Source organism: Pleurodeles waltl, chromosome 4_2, assembly GCF_031143425.1.
Source record: "Pleurodeles waltl isolate 20211129_DDA chromosome 4_2, aPleWal1.hap1.20221129, whole genome shotgun sequence".
Classification (NCBI taxonomy): domain Eukaryota; kingdom Metazoa; phylum Chordata; class Amphibia; order Caudata; family Salamandridae; genus Pleurodeles; species Pleurodeles waltl.
This window is the reverse complement of record NC_090443.1, coordinates 172,124,113-172,144,832: the sequence shown is the minus strand read 5'-3', so window position 1 is coordinate 172,144,832 and position 20,720 is coordinate 172,124,113. Positions and strand designations below refer to the sequence as shown.

At 43.3% G+C, this 20,720-nt stretch overlaps 1 protein-coding gene across 1 annotated transcript in view; it reads left to right on the top strand.

Moving 5' to 3' along the window:
• The window catches only part of RAPGEF3 (Rap guanine nucleotide exchange factor 3), a 1,225,478-nt gene that overhangs the window by 734,538 nt on the left and 470,220 nt on the right, over positions 1–20,720 (top strand). The window contains exons 13-14 of the mRNA XM_069231039.1: positions 1,053–1,131; positions 3,073–3,223. Of these exons, the coding sequence (XP_069087140.1) occupies positions 1,053–1,131; positions 3,073–3,223 (230 nt within the window). The remainder of the gene's footprint in view (positions 1–1,052; positions 1,132–3,072; positions 3,224–20,720) is intronic.

The window sequence follows — 20,720 nt, the reverse complement described above, 5'->3', positions numbered from 1 at the left end:
ACAGGCCTTGCAATGGCAGGCCTGAGACAAGGTTAAGGGGCTACTGAGGTGGGTGGCACAACCAGTGCTGCAGGCCCACTAGTAGCATTTAATCTACATGCCCTAGGCACATGTAGTGCACTCTAATAGGGACTTACAGGTAAATTAAATAGTCAATCATGGATAAACCAATCAAATAGTACAATTTACACAGAGAGCATATGCACTTTAGCACTGGTTAGCAGTGGTAAAGTGCTCAGAGGTCAAAAGCCAACAACAACAGGTCAGAAAAAATAGGAGGAAGGAGGCAAAAAGTTTGGGGATGTCCCTGTCAAAAAGCCAGGTCCAACACTATCTGTAACCCAAAACAGAGCAAGCTTACCTTGGAACCCAGAAGCTTCCTTGCTGAGGCAAAATGGATTGTAATTGTGGTTGTGGAGACAGGTGAGGGACTCTATCTTGTTACTCTAACATGCTTCGTTTAGAAAAAGAGGATGTGTGATTTGCAGGACCGCATGGACAGATTTACGAATCCAAAACCCTTTTGGTTTTCTCAAAAATGTCTTTGTAATGGCTTTTTTTTTTAATATTAGTGTGGGGGCGTTGATCGCATCAAAATGTTGACATTTGCCAAATACTGCTATGCCAAATAACAGCAGATAATGCTTTCAAATTGTTCATACTGAGTGTGTCCTTATCAAAGCTAGCCAGTGCTCCCATGACATGGGCAACACTTTCACCAGCCATGGCTTTCTAGTAAACATTACTTTGCATGGTGATAAAAAATGAACCTCGAGTTATTAGATTCTAACCTGTTGTTGGCCCAAACTCCAGGACTGGTTAAATGTGTGATCGTTGAAATGGCACAATTTGACAACTATACATTGTCTAATCACTTCGGTGAGAAACTTCATTATATTCACCAAGCTTTTAGCTCCGTGTTCTCCCTTTTGCACTAACAATAATGAATACATTTGTTAAACTGCACATTTATGTCTTTTGCAGACAGAAATCAGGATCTTCAAATTGTATTTCAATTTTCTAATTCTAAACGTCCTTGTTTCTTTTTACAGACACATTCTTTGGTGATTTTCTCCTGACTCACAGTGTTTACATGCCAACCTCGCAGCTGTGCCAGTCCCTACTACATCAATATCCTTTGGACTTTGTAGTTCTTTAGGTGAAAGAAGCATGGCGTTCCATATGGGCACACATAGAAAGTGGGCAGATAGTCTGTAATTGCTCGTCCAGCAGACCAGAAAAATGAAGGTCATTGCAAAGGTTTGGAAGAAATAATTACTGCTTCAGGAAGCGTTTGTCAAACCTTTCATTTAACTGAAAGGGAACGTAGTCGTTTATCTCACGCCTGTCTTACAAAATGGGTATTCTAGCAGTAAGCATAGGTTCCTTTAAAGATGACTATGATCACACTTAGAGCATCAGGTGTCATTCCAATTCTTTATTTTACTAGAACCATAAAAATTGGTAAGGCATGTGATGTTGTATGACACACTATGGCAACTACTCAATTCTGCTCCAGGTCTCAATCTGGACCATGGCCGTGCAGAAGTCAAAATAAACTGTATTGTTTATTGTTGAATGGAGTAGCATAATGACGGTATGAATGTGCTATCTTTGATGCCTCCATGGGCTTTAATTACATAACCTATTCTCACAAAGTTTACAGTTCATGAATCCATTAGATTTTATGAAGCTGCTTAACTACCATCTCTTTGTTACATGAACTCATCCTCCCTGGCTGAGAGGATGGGCACATCTCTTTTCAGGGCATCTACAGAAAACACAGTTGCCGTTCGCCACAAAGCACCTTGAGTGTTCTATAAGGCTTAATTAGCTTTTATTACCTGTCTGTTTGCTATTCATAATCCACAGATAATTTATTCATCTACTAGCTAGAGCGGGGGATATAGCAAATAGGGCAAAAATACAGTTTGTTTCTGTCTTGTTATGCTACGTTCCTCCAACTGCAGAGACAAATATTTTTTAAATATTATTCTAGTTTTTCTAATCTGTTTTAGAAAGTTGTGTTGCCGTAAAATCTTATATTCAAACAATAATGCCAATTGTGCCAAATATATACATTGTTTTTAAAAGGGTCACACTCATGACGACTTTTCAGGCTAGCAGCAAACCATGAATGATTTTAATTTAAAATAATTGCATTTAAATGTATCTCACTTTCATGTCTTGAAAATCTTGACTGAGCAGGGGCTTCGTGGAACCATGGGAGACACCCCTGTATTTTGCAGAAGATGATTTAAAACACATGGAATAACTTGGGAAATAATTCAGATACGTTTTAAATAAGAGGGAGGGAAACAGATATGCGAACAAGGCGACATTATTCTAACAGTGGAACAAATGATAAAAATGATCAAATCTTAGAAGTAGCAGATTGTGGCTATGCCAGGAGCAAGATGGTCGTTTTTAATCTAGCTCTATGTGCGAACCATCATCCCCCGAAAATATCTTGTTATAAAATTATGGTAGGCTACGAAGGAGATGATTGTCAGTTGGCGTGGACTGCTCCGATCTGCTATTAAGTTGTCAAACTTAATATCTACGTGAAGTGACAACGTTTTCATCTTCGCACTTCTCCAGTTAAATGCAAATTTTGCACGCTACTACTTTTTTGTGGTCATTAAAAACGACAGTGTAGATATTCCAAATTTATGCGTAGAGAGAAGCAGAGCAGGGGTGATGTAACAAAGGACTCGAAGTCAGTGTTTTCTAAAATACTTTTAGATCATATCTTTTTTCCGTTACGCGCTACCACTCCCTAATGGGCAAACTAAAATTCTTAAACTCTGCGACGTTCTAAGGCATGGGCAAAGTGGCCAATTCCGAGAGGCCCCCTGGGAAAAAGAACTCTCTCTGTCTCGTGTCGTGTATTTTTGTTGCCTAACAATATTGAATTTATATTATATAAAATTCTAATTTATTCCAAACCGGTGCCCTTAAATATTTCTTGCCCGGGGCCCCCAAATCCTTATGATGACGGTGCTCGACTTGGTCTTTTGAATGGCATGTCCTGATTTATACCGTGATAAAATATTCTTAACAATTTCTTACTTTCAACGCGGAGCCCTCAGAAGGCACTGAGCTGGAGAAGGCCATGTACTCCTTCAACAAGAGACAGAAAATCCTGCGTTTGATTAGCCAGTGGGTAACGCTTTATGGAAGGCTGGTGCAGATGGACCCCAGTGCCCTCAACCTTTTAGAGGTAATTACAGTTTTAATTGTTTTAATGTTATTGGTTCATGTGTCGTCAATGGAAAGAGACTGGGCAGATGCTAAAGGAAAAGACAGCATTTTAATGAACAGTATAGGGTCACCAAACATAGAAGTTGGGCATGAGTGGTACAACACCACAAACCAACATGAGAAGGGTTATTTGTAGGGCAAACATTGATGTTTTCCTATATGCTGTCTTTTTTTGGTTGTTCATGACTTCTCATTTATCCTTGACTAATTCTGTAGTAATAGAGGACGCCACTAATGCCAACAGCAACAAGCATTGGCAAAGCCAATAGCTATCGTCTATGAGAAAGCTATTGACTTTGTCAATGTTTTTAGTCATGGCTGAGTGGCTAATGAGCAGCATAACTAAAGTAAAAAGAATCTATGATGCAACCAGTGCTGGTTCCATCATAGCACCCTTTCTTTTTTTTACTTTGTCATGCATGTACAGCCACAACGCTGCTGTACAACATGTCTAACGAACATTGACAAAACTAATAGCTCTCATGGGCAAGACCTACTGGCTTTGCCAATGTTTGATTTAATTGTAATGTGATATGGTGGTGTCTAATGCTGACTGTCTAATGACTGCTTCTTTCTCTGGAACTTTTACATGTCACTTTCATCCGGAAGTCTACGGATGGGTAGCTGGATGGAACATATTCATTAAACTAAATGTACATGTTTAAGTATGTGTGAATTTGTGTGCACTTGTACCTGTCTGTGATTGTATTATGCATGAGTCCACACATGCTGGTGAGTGTGTTTGTGTCTGTTTCGTCCATGCCCTCTTGTATATTGGTTTGTACGTTTTGTGCTTGTTCAAACTTATGTGATTTTTTGAATGGGTGATAGCTTGCGCTTGTGTTCAAATTTTTCATTGTACTCTGTGTGGTTGTTGATGGATGTTTGTGCCTGTTTCTTTACTTATACTTATGTAATAGTTTGTGACGGTGTGGTCTTTTTTGTATTATTTGACCGTGTGCGTTTTATGTACGTGTGTTTTATGTACATGTGCTGGTGTAACGGTGTGCACCCCTTGTAACCATTTGAATGTGTGTGTACGCGCACACCAGAGAAAATGCGTGTTTGTGTCTGTGAAATGCTTATGGTGTGTTTCTCTACTTGTCACGTTTCTAAAACGCACACATGTGGTCATTTTCCACCATATGAGGTTAACCTGTGCATGCTATTTAAAGTAAAGAAATAACATTCTTGCCTCTTAATGAAGTGATACCCATATATAATGTAGGTGCGGTATTCATACTCCTAGTTAAATATAAAAAAGCTGCCTCATTTGAGTCGGTTGGTCTATATGTTATTTTAAGATTGCACGCATATGGTGTGGAAAAATGCAACAAGTCTGAAAAAAATTGTTTTATACCAAGTTGTTTACAGTAGGTAGTTATAGTTAGCAACATGTTTCCATAGAAAATGTGTTTTTTTGGCTTGCCTATATCTTTGGCACCATGAATCTTCACGAAACTTCCCCCAAAAAAGTCCCCTGGTGTGCACAGAAAGTTTCAGGCGATCCATCAAGCAGGGGCAGAGAAAAAAGGGGAGGTCAAAAAAGGTTGTTTTTCCCGTGTTAATTTCCATAAGACCTGTGAACACAACTATAACCTGAACCACTGGACGAAATTGCATCAAATATGGCAGTAAGCTAGCTTTCAGTACGCAGATTGTGCTTTTGGTTATTTTATGTAAGTCCATTCAGTAGTTTATGAGAAATTAAGGTCAATCCAAATTTGTATATCTAGAGGTGTGAAGGGTTTGAGAATCCTCCTGATCCCGTGCAGGGATCTGATTGGCTGCCAACACTTCAACCAAGACGTGTTGGCAGCCATCTTGGGATTCTGCTTCAGTGGAATCCCAGAAAAAAAGGTAATAAAAAAGAAATGTGGTCACTGGGGCTGAAATTGGCTGGGGGAGAGGAGCCGCACAGCCACCCTACCCCACACTAGCCTTTCGCCCAACAAGGTGCAACTTACTAATGAACCAATAGAAAGTACTCCAGATGGATATACATTTTGTGCAACACTATGGACTCTTTAGATAAAGGAGTAGGTGAGCTTCCGTTCTGACCGTGATGCTCATTTCACAGAAATTAAACCTCAGCAGGAAGCACTTACAAATATAAACGTAGCAGTTGCCCCAGTTGAAGCTCCAGTTGTGGAAAGGATAAATGATGCGACCCCTGGGCTTGGGGAAGGCAAAGCAAGTGTGTTTACTTCACGATTCCATATTGAAAACCGATCTGAAATCCTTTGTGGAGGTGAATGCATCTTTTATCTATTGGTGCGCAGTCACACTCTCACACCCACATAGGCCCTCTCACAGCCACTCTCACACCCAGACAGACACTCTCACACCCAGAGACACCCTCTCACACCTATTCTCCCCTAAGCCCAGCTCCCACTGTGCACGGTGAAAGGCTATGTGCAGCGTGAGGTTACGTGGTAAGGGGAGCTGGCTGCACGGACTAGCCATAGACCAGTCTGTGTGGCCAAACCCTGCTGTACACGGCCTTTGGCCGTGCGCGGCATGGTGTTGGGTGGCTATCGGGGTTGATTGCAGGGCATGGCAGCCAACCCTGCTGTGCATGGCCTAAGGTTGTGCTTGCTACAAATTTTGCAAGGCAAGCACTGGGGTATTTCTGGTATGTATGACATCATCTTTGCAAATTACATCTGGTTGAGAGGAATATATATAGTAATGTGGTGGTGTAATTGTATTTTAATAAAAAATAATTTTAAGAGTCACGCACCAGACATGAACCCTTGCGAACAGTACGCAACTTCTGTGTAGTTTCAATATTTGTAAAATACATACATATATCTTATAAATATTTAGTTTAAAGTAAGAGGTTTACTGATGTTGCTAAGTAACTACTGGAACAATAGAGAATAAATATTATAATTGTCACTTTACTAGTTTTTAGGGAGCTGCGACGTTATTGTGTACCGTGCCGCACTCATTTCTGGATTCGTGCAGAAGGCGCAACTCCAGTGTTTTCTGAAGACTAATAAAACACCTATAGAGACACTTTCAATGTGTAAATTAAATAAAGGGGTTTACTGTTAGACTAATGAAAGTAGTATAATAACAGGGAAAATTAGTTTTAAATATCACTTCAAAGCTTTTTACGGCATCGTATTCCCATCGCGATGGAGCTGCGGGGGCTTTGCACATCCCATGTGACACCAAAAAAGGTTTTGATTGGTTAAGCACCTTTCTATCTTCCATGCAGAAAGGTCCCACCCATTCTTCTTTGGTTTGGGAGTGGCTGTGAGTTTTCACACTTCTCTTTCCCAAATGAATATTTTGAATTTGAGTCTGGTAGTTCCTTTGTTGTTCATCTGGAGACCATGGCATCTGCACCAGAACACCTGGAGGAGAAAGAAGACATTGTTTTGGAGGAAGAGGAACTGTCTTCTAAGAAGAGAAAGGAGAGCAGTGTTTGGGAGCTTTTTTCCATCCCAGAAGGGGAAAAAATGGCAATGCATATAAAGTTACATGCACAATCTGCAAACAGATGCTGTCACGTGCCAGTGAAAGAAAGTATTTAGGTGGGACATCTAGCATGTATAAACATTTGAGCACCATCCATCCTTCCCGTCTTTGCTAGAGCAGAGATGCAGAGTCAGAAAACCCACCAAAGAAGTTCTAGTGGAACAAATAAAAAAAACAGGGACATCATCTGCAGGAAAACAAGTTGCAGGTGTTCCAACTACCATTCCAGAGTTTGGAAAGATTGGTATTTTATGCCTAAAATGTACACATATTCTTAGTGTAGGTAAACAAGCTGTGCCTACTCTGGTGCAAACTATTAATACACATACTTGTTAAGGTTTTCTTTTAGTTCTAGCACATTTTGTGTTTGTGTGCTTGCTGTTCCAAGCGATGTTCCATTTTTTCTCAAATAACAAAGAAAACAACAAAATTCAAAATTGTTAACAAAATTTCACAAAAATAACAAAACATGTTTTAAAAAAGGTTCTTCTTTGAACCTCCTCTTCAGTTTAAATAGTAAATGTATGTTTGTAGTACCGGGTGTGCGAGTTGTTGTTTGGGTGAGTGAAAGAGTGCTTATATGGGTGAGTTAGTGAGTGTATGAGTGGCTGTATGAGTAAATGACTGAATGCATCACTAGTTGTATGAGTAAGTGATAGGGTGGTTCAGTAGATTTGTGGGTGAGTGACTTGGTGCATGAGTGGGCGTATGGGTGAGTGATTGGGTGCAATAGTGGCTGTATGGGTGAGTGAGAAGGTGTATAAGTGGTTGCATGGGAGACTAACTGATGCATGGGTGAATGTATGGGTGAGTGAGTCCATTAGTGACTGTATGAGTGAGTGACTGGGTGTGTGAATGGTTGTACGGGTGAGTGACTGGGTGCATGAGTGGGTGTATGGGTGTGTCAGTGAGTGCATGAGTGGTGCATGTATGAGTGAGTTACTGCACTAGTACTGTATGGGTGATTGAGTGCATCAGTGCTTGTATGAGTGAGTGGGTGCATGCCTAGCTGTATGGGTGAGTGAGAGGGTGTGTGAGTAGCTGTATGGGTTATTGAGTGGGGCATGAGTGGCCATATCAGTGACTGATAGGGTGCATAAGTAGCTGTATTGGTTACTAAGGGGGTCATTCTGACCCCGGCGGTCTAAGACCGCCGGGGCCAGGGTCGGCGGGAGCACCGCCGACAGGCCGGCGGTGCCCCGCAGGGCATTCTGACCGCGGCGGTTCGGCCGCGGTCAGAAGAGGCAAACCGGCGGTCTCCCGCCGGTTTACCGCTGCCCTTAGAATCCCCCATGGCGGCGCAGCTTGCTGCGCCGCCATGGGGGATTCTGACACCCCCCGGTTCGCCCGCCAGGAACAGGATGGCGGTAGGGGGTGCCGCGGGGCCCCTGGGGGCCCCTGCCGTGCCCATGCCAATGGCATGGGCACGGCAGGGGCCCCCATAAGAGGGCCCCGCAAAGTATTTCAGTGTCTGCTAAGCAGACACTGAAATACGCGACGGGTGCAACTGCACCCGTCGCACCCCTGCAACTCCGCCGGCTCAATTCTGAGCCGGCGTCCTCGTTGCAGGGGCATTTCCTCTGGGCCGGCGGGCGCTCTTTTGGAGAGCGCCAGCCGGCCCAGAGGAAATGTCTAAATGGCCGCCGCGGTCTTTTGACCGCGGTGCGGTCATTCAGCGGCGGTACCTTGGCGGACGGCCTCCGCCGTCCGCCAGGGTCATAATCAGGCCCTAAGTGAGTACATGAGTGCTTGTATGAGTGAGTAATAGGGTGCACAAGACCACGCATGAGTGAGTGAGTTGGTGCATCAGTGGCTGTCTAGGTGAGTGATTGTGCCAATGGCTGTACAGGTGAGTTACTGGGTGCATGAGTGCTTGTATGGGTGAGTGGGTGCATGACTAACTGTATGGGTGAGTGATAGGGTGTGTGAGTAACTGTATGGGTTATTGAGTGGGGCATGAGTGGCCCTATCAGTGAGTGATTGGGTGCATAAGTAGCTGTATTGGTTACTGAGTGCATGGGTGCTTGTATGAGTGAGTAATAGGGTGCACATGTCCACGTATGAGTGAGTGAGTTGGTGCATGAGTGGCTATCTAGGCGAGTGAGTGTACCAATGGTTGTACTGGTGAGTTACTGGGTGCATGAGTGGGTGTATGGTTGAGTGGCTTGGTGCATGACTAGCTGTATGGGTGAGAGATAGGATGTGTCAGTAGCTGTATGGGTGATTGAGTTGGGCATGAGTGGCCATATGAGTAAGTGATAGGGTGCATAAGTAGCAGTATGAGTTAGTCAGTGACTGCATGAGTGCTTGTATGTGTGACTGTGAAGGTGTATGAGTTGTTGTATGTGTTGTAAGTGAGAGGATGCATGAATGGGTCTATATGTGACTGAGTGAGTCCATTAGTGTCTGTATGGGTGAGTGACTGTGTGTATGAGTGGCTGTATGGGTGAGTGACTGGATTCTTGACTGCTTGAAGTTGGGAGTGATGGGGGTGTAAGTGGCTTTGAGTGAATGGGTCGGTACATGTGTGTGTATATATCGGTAAGTATGTGCATGAGTGACTGTATGGGTGAGTGAATGGATTCATGACTGCTTGTATGGGGGAGAGATGAGGTACATAAGTTGCTGTATGGGTGAGTGAATGGTTGTACAGGTGAGTGAATGGGTGCATGAGTGGGTGTATGGGTGAGTGAGTGGGTGCAGGAGTGGGTCTATGGGTAAGTGAGAGGGTGTATGAGTGGTTGTATGTGTGAGTCACTGGGTGCATGGGTGGATGTATGGGTGAGTGAATCCATGAGTGGCTGAATTGGTGAGTGGCTGGGAGCATGACTGACTGTATAGGTGAGTGATAGGGTGTGTGGGTAGCTGCAAGGGTGATTGAGTAGGACATGAGTGGCCATATCAGTGAGTGATAGGGTGCATGAGTAGCTGTGTGGGTTACTAAGTGAGTGCATGAGTGCTTGTATGAGTGAGTGATTGGGTGAATGAGTGGATGTATGACAGTAATTTGCTGCAGGAGTGCATGTGTAGCTGAGTGACAGCATATGTGAGTGGTTGTGTGAGAGTGTGAATGGTAGTACGGGCGAGTGACAGGGTGTATGAATGGGTGTATGGGTGCGTCAGTGAGTGCATGAGTGGTGCATGTGTGAGTGAGTTACTGCATGAGTACTGTATGGGTGATTGAGTGCATGAGTGCTTGTATGGGTGAGTGAGTGCATGACTAGCTGTATGGGTGAGTGATAGGGTGTGTGAGTAGCTGTATGGGTTATTGAGTGGGGCATGAGTGGCCATATCAATGATTGATAAGGTGCATAAGTAGCTGTATTGGTTACTAAGTGAGTGCATGAGTGCCTGTATGAGTCAGTGATGGGGTGCACAAGTCCATGTATGAGTGAGTTGCTGCATGAGTGGCTGTCTAGGTGAGAGAGTGTGTCACTGGTTCTACTGGTGAGTTACTAGGTGCATGAGTGGGTGCATGGTTGAGTGACTGGGTGCAAGACTAGCTATATGGGTGGGCGATAGGATGTGTCACTAGCTGTATGGGTGATTGAGTGAGGCAGGATGTGAGTGAGTGATAGGGTGCATAAATAGCTGTATGAGTTAGTCAGTGACTGCATGAGTGCTTGTATGGGTGAGTGTGACGTGCATGAGTTGTATGGGTAAGTGAGAGGATGCATGAGTGGGTCTGTGTGTGACTGAGTGAACGCATGAGTGGTGTATGGGTGAGTGAGTGTACCCTTGATGTATGGATGACTTAATGAGTGTATGAGTGCTGTATGTGTCAGTGAGTGAGAGCATATCTGTGTTAATGAGTGAGTGAATGAGTGAATGTATAAGTGCTGTAAGTACATTTGTGTGAGTGCTTACATGGGAGTCTGTCTGAGTGCGTGTCAGCTACTGTATAGGTCAGTAACAAGAAAACAAACTGCTGGCAACACATATGAAATGCTGTCTATGTATGAAGACTGTCTCCATAAGTGTCTGGAAGAAATATTTCTCTGCCATAACTACTATCTTCATAGATCTGATGACATATGTCTCCAAACACTGTCGAAAAAAGAATATAACAATGTTAGTATTATGCTTTGAAGAGATCTGAAACAAAACAGTTTACATTACTTACGCTGTAGCAGTGTATGGCATTTTAGTAAAGCATTTTATTTTCTCTCTTTCCTGTTCTCAGTCTTTATACTAGTACATATAAATAGAGTACTGTATAATCATCATTGAACAATGGGGAAAACAATCATATAGTTTGTAGAAAGAAACCCATTATTCCACAGTATTTCCCTACAAATAAGTGAAACTGTGATGTGCACTCACTACAATTTTTAATATATTTAACTAAGCCACACTTACTACAGTAACCAAAAGACCATATGTTAAAAAAGTTATACCTGGTACAAAACTATGATGAAATATAATACACATTTGAAATTTCAGCATCATTTTGTAGACATCTCCCCTGATAGTCTGAATTATGTCTTAAACAGTGATGATCCATGTTGAGAGAAGACCATATAATCTTTTTCTTCCTGAAATCCTATGAAGATATTTCATCCACACTTCATTTTTGGATGTCCTTTTGTTGACATCACCCATGATAGACCAAATTTTGTCTTATGGTGATGATCCAGGTGGAGAGAAAACCATATATGTATATTTTTTTTACCAGAGACCCTTTGAACACATTTCATCCATAATTTATTTTTTTACACCTTTTTCAATACATGACCCTTGATAGGCTGAATGATATATTAAGCAGTAATGATCAACGTAGAGAGAAGACTGTATCTCATATTTGTTTCCCACAAATCCTTCTTAAAACTTTGGCTGAAGAAATAATAGGTAAGAATTAGGAAGTTTGAAAGGTAGATTTTGTTTGAATTCCAGACTGCTGTCATTACATTCTGTTCATCCAGTTTGAGTCTTTAAATATACAGTATAATTCCCAGATGTAATATTAAGGCCTTTATGAAAGATGATAGCCAAAGTATAGTATGTCCTCCCAGAAACCAATATTTGTCCAGCTTTAAAGTTTGTAATCTCTGTGTCCAATTTTGATCCATCTGCTCTGCATCATTGAAACGTTGCTATAATGTATTTACCACTTCTCTCTGTAAGCAGTGTTCACAATATATTTGATTTACAAATTGGAGAGGTCATGATTTGGTCACTCTTTTTTATTAGTTTATCAAAAGACACACTTTTGGAATCTGGCAGAGTTAAGTTGAGAAATCACTCAGATTGGATTTCGGTGTTAGATGAGAAAGAGCAATCTTCATACATGGTTCTTTGTACAGCAGTTCAGATATGTCATCAATATTCACAGCTTCTTGTTCGAAAACACCAAGGATCACAATAATAAATTCCTGTGCATCTTGTTGAGTGTTTAGAGTAAATACTACAGATCCACTATATTAGTCTACTAGTTCTTGAATGCCTGAAGCAGAATGTATTACATTTCTGTCACAAAATAACCATTAAAGGCAATTAATTCTGTGTTTTTTTATTGAATTGCATTTACAGCATGTGGTAGATGGAAGAAAACATTGAGAACAACTTTAGCATAGCAGCTTACAACATTAGTATTTTCCAACTGGTAACCTAGAACATCTCCATCATTTTACAATTTTTTCTTGGCACCTTTTTCTTTAGCCTTGCTTTCTGTCTTTTCTGTAATTTTCATTGATTCTGTTATCAGTTTCTGCCTAGGACTTAATACCCATTTTTTATAAATAGGATATTGTCATAAGTGAGGAGCCTATTTACTTCTTAATCTGTTGTACTCACACAATTTTCATCTGCACTAAGCTTCTTCTCATCAAAATCAACCAGAAACAAACCAGACAATGTCGAACTTGTGGCAATGCTACATACATTTCTTCTTTAAATACTGTACTTCCAATGTTAATAAATGCAACTTCAACACTTAAACCTTGAGACTTGTGGATAGTTACACCATACGCAAGACAGACTGGGAACTGTTTTTCACCGGGCATATAAATGTTTTACAAGCAAAAAGTGTACAACACATCATCCAGTTTGCTTAATGTCATCATCCTTATCAAACTTTATAGCTAAGAATTCAACCTCATTACAGTTAGGGAATTTAATGAAATCAATAACTTTACCCATCACACCATTTACAAATCCTTCTCTAACACTTAAATTATGTCTTCAAATTACTTCACAGTTTTTGCAGACACACAAACACTTCTCTAGTCTAGCAGATCTGCATACAGATTTCTCCAAAGAGTTCAATTTGTCTTGTAATTTTTCACTGAGTAGCACAGCTGCTCCTTGATGTTCCATTTTGTCAATAGCAGTAATCTCCAAAATGTCTACATTCTCTAGTTTTAGTAATTCTTCATTAAATTCAGCACACTCTTGAAGTTTCGGCATTGAAGAAACTATGGATTTCCCTTCGTTATAAAAGTCATACATTAGCTCTGCTGCTGTGCTCTTACAGGAAAGGAAAACAGTTTCTTAATAAGTCAACTTTTCAACGTATGTTTTCCCTCCTCTGACAGAACTCCTATTTTAATGGCTTTTAGAATGTTTCTATACTCCATGTCAGAGGCATGAGGCATATTTTTCACAAGTTCCTTATATTTGGAATATTGCTGAATATTTACTTTGCCAATACTTCCCAATCAATCAATCAGGAATTTGTAAAGCGCACTACTCACCCGTGAGGGTCTCAAGGCACTGAGAGTGGGGGAGAAGGGGAAAGGTGCTGCTACTGATCAAACAGCGAGGTCTTGAGAAGCTTCCTGAAGGTAAGGAGGTCTTTGGTCTGGTGCAGGAGGGTGAGATGAGTGTTCCACGTTTTGGCGGCGAGGCGCGAGAATGATCTACCGTTGGTTGTAGTTCTGCAGACGTGTGGGATGGTCATGAGGGCTAGGTCGGTGGAGCGGAGATGCCGGGTCAGGTGTAGAAGGAGAGCCATCCGTTGAGGTATTCTGGTCTGGTGTTGTGCAGTGCTTTCTGAGCGTGGATGAGGAGTTTGAAGGTTATTCTTGTAGGAAAATACCATCTTGCCTGGCATGTTACCCCCATATTTCACTGTATATATGTTGTTTTAGTCTATGTCTCACTGGGACCCTGCCAGGCAGGGCCCCTGTGCTCATAAGTATGCGCCCTGTATGTGTTCCTTGTGTGATGCCTAACTGTCTCACTGAGTCTCTGCTAACCAGAAGCTCAGTGGTTATGCTCTCTCTGCTTTCCAAATTTGTCACTAACAGGCTAGTGACTAAATTTACCAATTCACATTGGCATACTGGTACACCCATATAATTCCCTGGTATATGGTACTGAGGTACCCAGGGTATTGGGGTTCCAGGAGATCCCTTTGGGTTGCAGCATGTCTTTTGCCACCCTTAGGGAGCTCTGACAATTCTTACACAGGCCTGCCAGTACAGCCTGAGTGAAATAACGTCCACGTTATTTCACAGCCATTTACCACTGCACTTAAGTAACTTATAAATCACCTATATGTCTAACCTTCACCTGGTGAAGGTTGGGTGCAAAGTTACTTAGTGTGTGGGCACCTTGGCACTAGCCAAGGTGCCCCCGCATCGTTCAGGGCAAATTCCCCGGACTTTGTGAGTGCGGAGACACCATTACACGTGTGCACTGTACATAGGTCACTACCTATGTACAGCGTCACAATGGTAACTCCGAACATGGCCATGTAACATGTCTAAGATCATGGAACTGTCACCCCAATGCCATTCTGGCATTGGGGGGACAATTCCATGATCCCCCGGGTCTCTAGCATAGTACCTGGGTACTGCCAAACTGCCTTTCCGGGGTCTCCACTGCAGCTGCTGCCAAGCCCTCAGACAGGTTTCTGCCCTTCTGGGGTCCAGGCAGCCCTGGCCCAGGAAGGCAGAACAGAGGATTTCCTCTGAGAGAGGGTGTAACACCCTCTCCCTTTGGAAATAGGTGTGAAGGCTGGGGAGGAGTAGCCTCCCCCAGCCTCTGGAAATGCTTTGATGGGCACAGATGGTGCCCATCTCTGCTTAAGCCAGTCTACACCGGTTCAGGGATCCCCCAGCCCTGCTCTGGCGTGAAACTGGACAAAGGAAAGGGGAGTGACCACTCCCCTGACCTGCACCTCCCAGAGGAGGTGCCCAGAGCTCCTCCAGTGTGTCCCAGACCTCTGCCATCTTGGATTTAGAGGTGCTGGGGGCACACTGGACTGCTCTGAGTGGCCAGTGCCAGCAGGTGACATCAGAGGCTCCTTCGGATAGGCTCTAACCTCTCTTGGTAGCCAATCCTCCTTCCTTGGTAGCCAAACCTCCTTTTCTGGCTATTTAGGGTCTCTGCTTTGGGGAATTCTTTAGATAACGAATGCAAGAGCTCAGCAGAGTTCCTCTGCATCTCCCTCTTCACCTTCTACCAAAGGATAGACCGCTGACTGCTCAGGACGCCTGCAAAACCGCAACAAAGTAGCAAGACGACTACTAGCAACCTTGTATCCCCTCATCCTGCCGGCTTTCTCGACTGTTTCCAGGTGGTGCATGCTCTGGGGGTAGCCTGCCTCCTCCCTGCACCAGGAGCTCTGAAGAAATCTCCTGTGGGTCGACGGAATCTTCCCCCTGCAACCTCAGGCACCAAAAGACTGCATCACTGGTCCTCTGGGTCCCCTCTCAGCCTGATGAGTGTGGTCCCTGGAACTCAGCAACTCTGTCCAAGTGACTCCCACAGTCCAGTGACTCTTCAGTCCAAGTTTGGTGGAGGTAAGTCCTTGCCTCCCCACGCTAGACTGCATTGCTGGGTACCACATGATTTGCAGCTGCTCCAGCTCCTGTGCACTCTTCCGGGATTTCCTTCATGCACAGGCAAGCCTGGGTCCCTGACACTCTAACCTGCAGTGAACAATCTTCTGAGTTGTCCTCCGGCGTCGTGGGACTCCCTTTTGTGACTTTGCATGGACTCTGGTTCACTCTTCTTCCAAGTGCCTGTTCAGGTACATCTGCGGGTGCTGCCTGCTTCTGTGAGGGCTCCCTGAGTTGCTGGGCGCCCCCTCGGTCTCCTCCTCTAAGTGGCGACATCCTGGTCCCTCCTGGGCCACAGCAGCACCCAAAAACCTCTACCACGACCCTTGCAGCTAGCAAGGCTTGTTTGCGGTCTTTCTGCGTGGGAACACCTCTGCAAGCTTCATTGCGACGTGGGACATCCGTCTTCCAAAGGAGAAGTCCCTAGCTCTCTTCTTTCTTGCAGAACTCCAAACTTCTTCCATCTGGTGGCAGCTTCCTTGCACCCTTAGCTGTCCTTTCCTGGGCTCCTTCCCACTGTCGACACTGTCACGACTATTGAACTTGGTCCCCTTGTCTTACAGGTACTCAGGTCCGGAAATCCACTGTTGTTGCATTGCTGGTGTTTGTTCTTCCTGCAGAATCCCCCTATCAGGACTTCTATGCTCTCTGGGGGTAGTAGGTGCACTTTACACCTACCTTTCAGGGTCTTGGGGTGGGCTATTTTTCTAACCCTCACTGTTTTCTTACAGTCCCAGCGACCCTCTACAAGCTCACATAGGTTTGGGGTCCATTCGTGGTTCGCATTCCACTTTTGGAGTATATGGTTTTTGTTGCCCCTATACCTATGTGCTCCTATTGCAATCTATTGTAATTCTACACTGTTTGAATTACTTTTCCTGCTATTACTTACCTAAGTTTGGTTTGTGTACATATATCTTGTGTATATAACTTATCCTCATACTGAGGGTACTCACTGAGATACTTTTGGCATATTGTGATAAAAATAAAGTACCTTTATTTTTAGTACTTCTGTGTATTGTGTTTTCTTATGATATTGTGCAAGTGACACCAGTGGTATAGTAGGAGCTTTACATGTCTCCTAGTTCAGCCTAAGCTGCTTTGCCAGGTGTTTCTATCAGTCTAAGCTGCTAGAAACACCTCTTCTACACTAATAAGGGATAACTGGACCTGGCACAAGGTGTAAGTACTTCTGGTACCCACTACAAGCCAGGCCAGCCTCCTACAATTCTCTTGTTCTCTGGGAGCCAGGGCAGGTTTCTCAGGTGGTCTGTGATGTGGCAGTGGCGGGGAATGTCCAGGATGAGGCGTGCGGAGGCATTCTGGATGCGTTTCAGCCTCTTCTGGAGTTTGGACTTGGTTCCTGCATAGAGGGCATGGCCGTAGTCCAGTTTGCTGCTTATGAGGGCTTGGGTGACCGTTCTTCTGGTTTTGGTGGGTATCCATTTGTAGATCATGTGGAGGGTGTTGAAGCAGGAGGAGGAGATGGCGTTGACTTGCTGGGTCATGGATAATGAGGTGTCCAAGATGAATCCTAGGTTGCATGTGTGTTCAGTGGGAGTCGGAGCGGCTCCGATAGTGGCAGGCCACAAGGAGTCATCCCATGTGGAGGGGGTGGAGCCAAAGGTGGGAATTGATTTTGAGGCAGCTGCTCTTCATCCATTGGGTGATGGCCTTCATTCCTTCATAGAGGTTGGTCATGGCGGAGTCCTTGGTGAGGGAGACTATCAGCTGGGTGTCGTTGGCGTATGAGATGATGTTGTGGGATCGAGTGATGTTAGCGATCAGGGCCATGATGACGCTGAAGAGGGTCGGGCTGAAGGACGAACCCTGGGGTACGCCTCAGATGATTTCAGTGGCCTCTGAGCCAAATGAAGGGAGGCGGACTCTCTGGGTTCTGCTGGTGAATTAGGAGGTGACCCAGTCCAGGGCTCTGTCGCGGATACATGCATTGCTGAGGTGTGAGCATAGGGTATGGTGGCAGACGGTGTTGAACGCGGCCGAGAGGTCCAGGAGGATGAGGGCTGCGGTTTCTCCGTTGTCCAGTATGGTTCTGATGTCGTCAGTGGCGGCGATGGGGGCGGTTTCGGTTCTGTGGTTTCTGCGGAATCCAGGGTGACAGTGATTGTGTCACATAATGCGTCAGTATGTACCTGGTTGTGTTGGTGTATCTATCAGTGTATGCCTAGAAGTCTTACCATATGCATCAATGTGTACTTTGGGGTACAGTCTATATAGTACTATAGATTGAGGAATACGATTGTATGTATGACTGTGTTCCTAAGTGGATCTGTGTATTCATCAGTGTGTGCCTGGTTGTGTCACTTTATGCATTAGTGTGTATCTGTATGTGTAAGTGTTTGCATCAGTGTTTCCTGGGTTGTATCACTGAATACATCAGTGTGCGTTTGGCAGTGCCAGTGTACACCTAAGTGTATTCCTGGGTTTGTCACTGTATGCATGAATGTGTGTCTTTGCATGTTACTCTGTACATCACTGTGTCCCTGTCTGTGGGATTTTATACATCAGTGTGTATATGGCGGTGTATGTGTATGTATCTGTGTTTGTTGGTGTGTCACCATAAGTATCATTGTGTGCCTGGGGATGTTAGTGTATGTGTACGGCTGGGAGTGTTAGGCTATGCATGATTGTGTGCCTGCCTGTTATACTGCATGCACAACTGCATGCCTGGGTGTACTCTGTGAATATGATTTTGAATACACAATTTCCTAAATATCTTTTTGACTTGGTGTGTGGTTATGGGTATCCTTTTAAGAAAAGGTTTGTGACACGTACTATAGGTGAGATACTGGACTTATAACACACAATATAGAAGTGCAAATGCAGAAGTGCTAAACTACAAATTCAAAGTATAGCTCTTATGTTGTAAGCACATACCACCCTCCCTATAACCTACATACATCCTACTTTAGGCGTAACGTATAGCTAGTAAAAAATGAACTATCTTTGAAAGTGTCAAAGTGGTTATAAACACCAATTCAACTTGGAACATAAAGTGTGCTTGTAAACTCTGCTGTACGACTCAAAAAGCATGGTTTAACATCTAGTGTTAATCATTTGTATCAATACCTCTCTAGCCGTATGTAATACACTATAGTATTTTCTATCACATATACACTTTTATCCCTCTTATATACAGGCACAGCTGTTCATATAGATTGGTTTTAAACATATACTACAATTGACATACCTGTTAATTAGCTTTCCTTGATAGATAAAATACTGTCACAATATCACTTTAACTCTTTTCTTTTTATAATTATGAAATCTCAGCATAAGAATGGAACACCACTCTCACTCCAAAGAACCATTAATGGCAACCTATTCAACTTTGGTCTTAGTGGTACTGTCCTAATTAGCAAACGAGAAACTGATTCATTTATTTCTTATCTCACATCTGAATGGTTACTGACTTAACCTTTTCTTTAGTTTTAGAAAGAAGCCCAATTTGGATATGTGTGCGGCAGGAGTCGCCACTCTGTTGCGGCGCTCAACGTTCCCCTTTAACTTATGGGGGTTAAAAATATACTTGCAATTGTTTTTAGGTTATTTTTCAGGTACATTTACAGTACAGTAATAATAGTGAGTTGGAAAAATATTATTTTTGAAACACAACTACACCATAACCAGTCTTATTTGCAGATTAAAAGTATAGATGACTAACTGCCCTTCCTTCCATGCCCTTTCGGCTCAGCTGCTATATCAACCTCCTTTGGAACACTCCACTGTACAAATAGTTCAAAAGGTCACAGTACATTTTCTCAGCAGCAGACTAGCTTTAATTGCTCTGTAGCTGGTGAGGTTGACTATTAGAGAATGTAAGCATATCCAAAATGGCATTACTTGTTTTGAAAAAAGAACCGATCCAATCACAGGACAACTGACTTAATATTTGTAATCACAATTGTTTTTTTAATCAGGATTTTTTCTACCAATGTATTTACAACATCCAATGAAATGTTGGCTTTTTTAAACCTCCCTCCATTCTTACCACCTCACATTTGAGAACTCCCTCATTCAGCTGCAGCATTCTCCTGTGTGCTACTGCTCATTCCCTTCAAAATGGTTAGAGTGTGGATTGTAGGTCATAGCAAGTAAGCATGCTAGAAAGAGTGGCATTGACAGGGACCTGGGTTTCCCTTATGTGGATATTACTTCGGTTGGCCAGAGAGGGTTAAAGTGGGAGCAATTACTTCCATTGGTTGAAAGCATTAGAGATTGCCAACCATCTTAGCTCATGATTGTGCACTGTGGTGGTAATGACCTAGGCACACTGACTGGGGTAGGACTGGAAATCCTAATGAAGGATAACTTTGTTCAATTAATAAAACTTTCCCTCACATTGCCTTTGTGTTCTCTAACATATGCCAGAGGCAGAAATAGAAGTGGTCAACAGACTTCTGTCCACAGATAGACAAAGCCAGGAAACAAGTTAATAAAACTGTTTCAGCGTTCCTCAGAGAACATAACATGGGCTCAGTCTACAATAATCACCTCACTTTGAAATGCATGGGAATGTATAGAAGAGATGGTGTTCACTTCACAGATGAAGACAACAGGGTGTTTCTAAGCAACTTGGAACTCTGTATCCGCTCTTATGCGTACTAATTATATACACACAATGAACACAAAGGCTCTCCTTAGAGCCATACTACATCCCAAAGATTATTTAAAACTTTTTTTAAAAACTGTTTTTTTAACAAACAATTCAGAGTCGAGACTCCATCGCGGATTCACAGTCCAAAGACACACATTCAATGCACAGCATCAAACTTATTCTTCATGTGTCTTTGTTTCACTCACTCCATGTCCAAATCCATTTCTCAATATCTCAGAGGAATTGTCATTGGGTCCGTAAGTGGCTGCATGAGTATCTGAATAGGGCTGTGACTGGTTGTGTGAGTGTGTGATTGGATCTGTGAGTGGGTGTGTGAGTGTCTGACTGTCTCTCTGAGTGGGTGTGTGAGTGTCTGAGAGAATCTTTGAGTGGGTGTATCAGTGTTGGGGTCTGTGAGTGAGTGTACAAGTGTATGAGTGGGTCTGTGAGTGGGTGTGTGAATGTCTGTGAGTGGGCGTGTGAGTGTCTGAGTGGGTGCATGAGTGGGGCTGTGAGTGAGTGCATGAGTGTGAGTGAATCTTTTAGAGAATGCATTAGTCTGT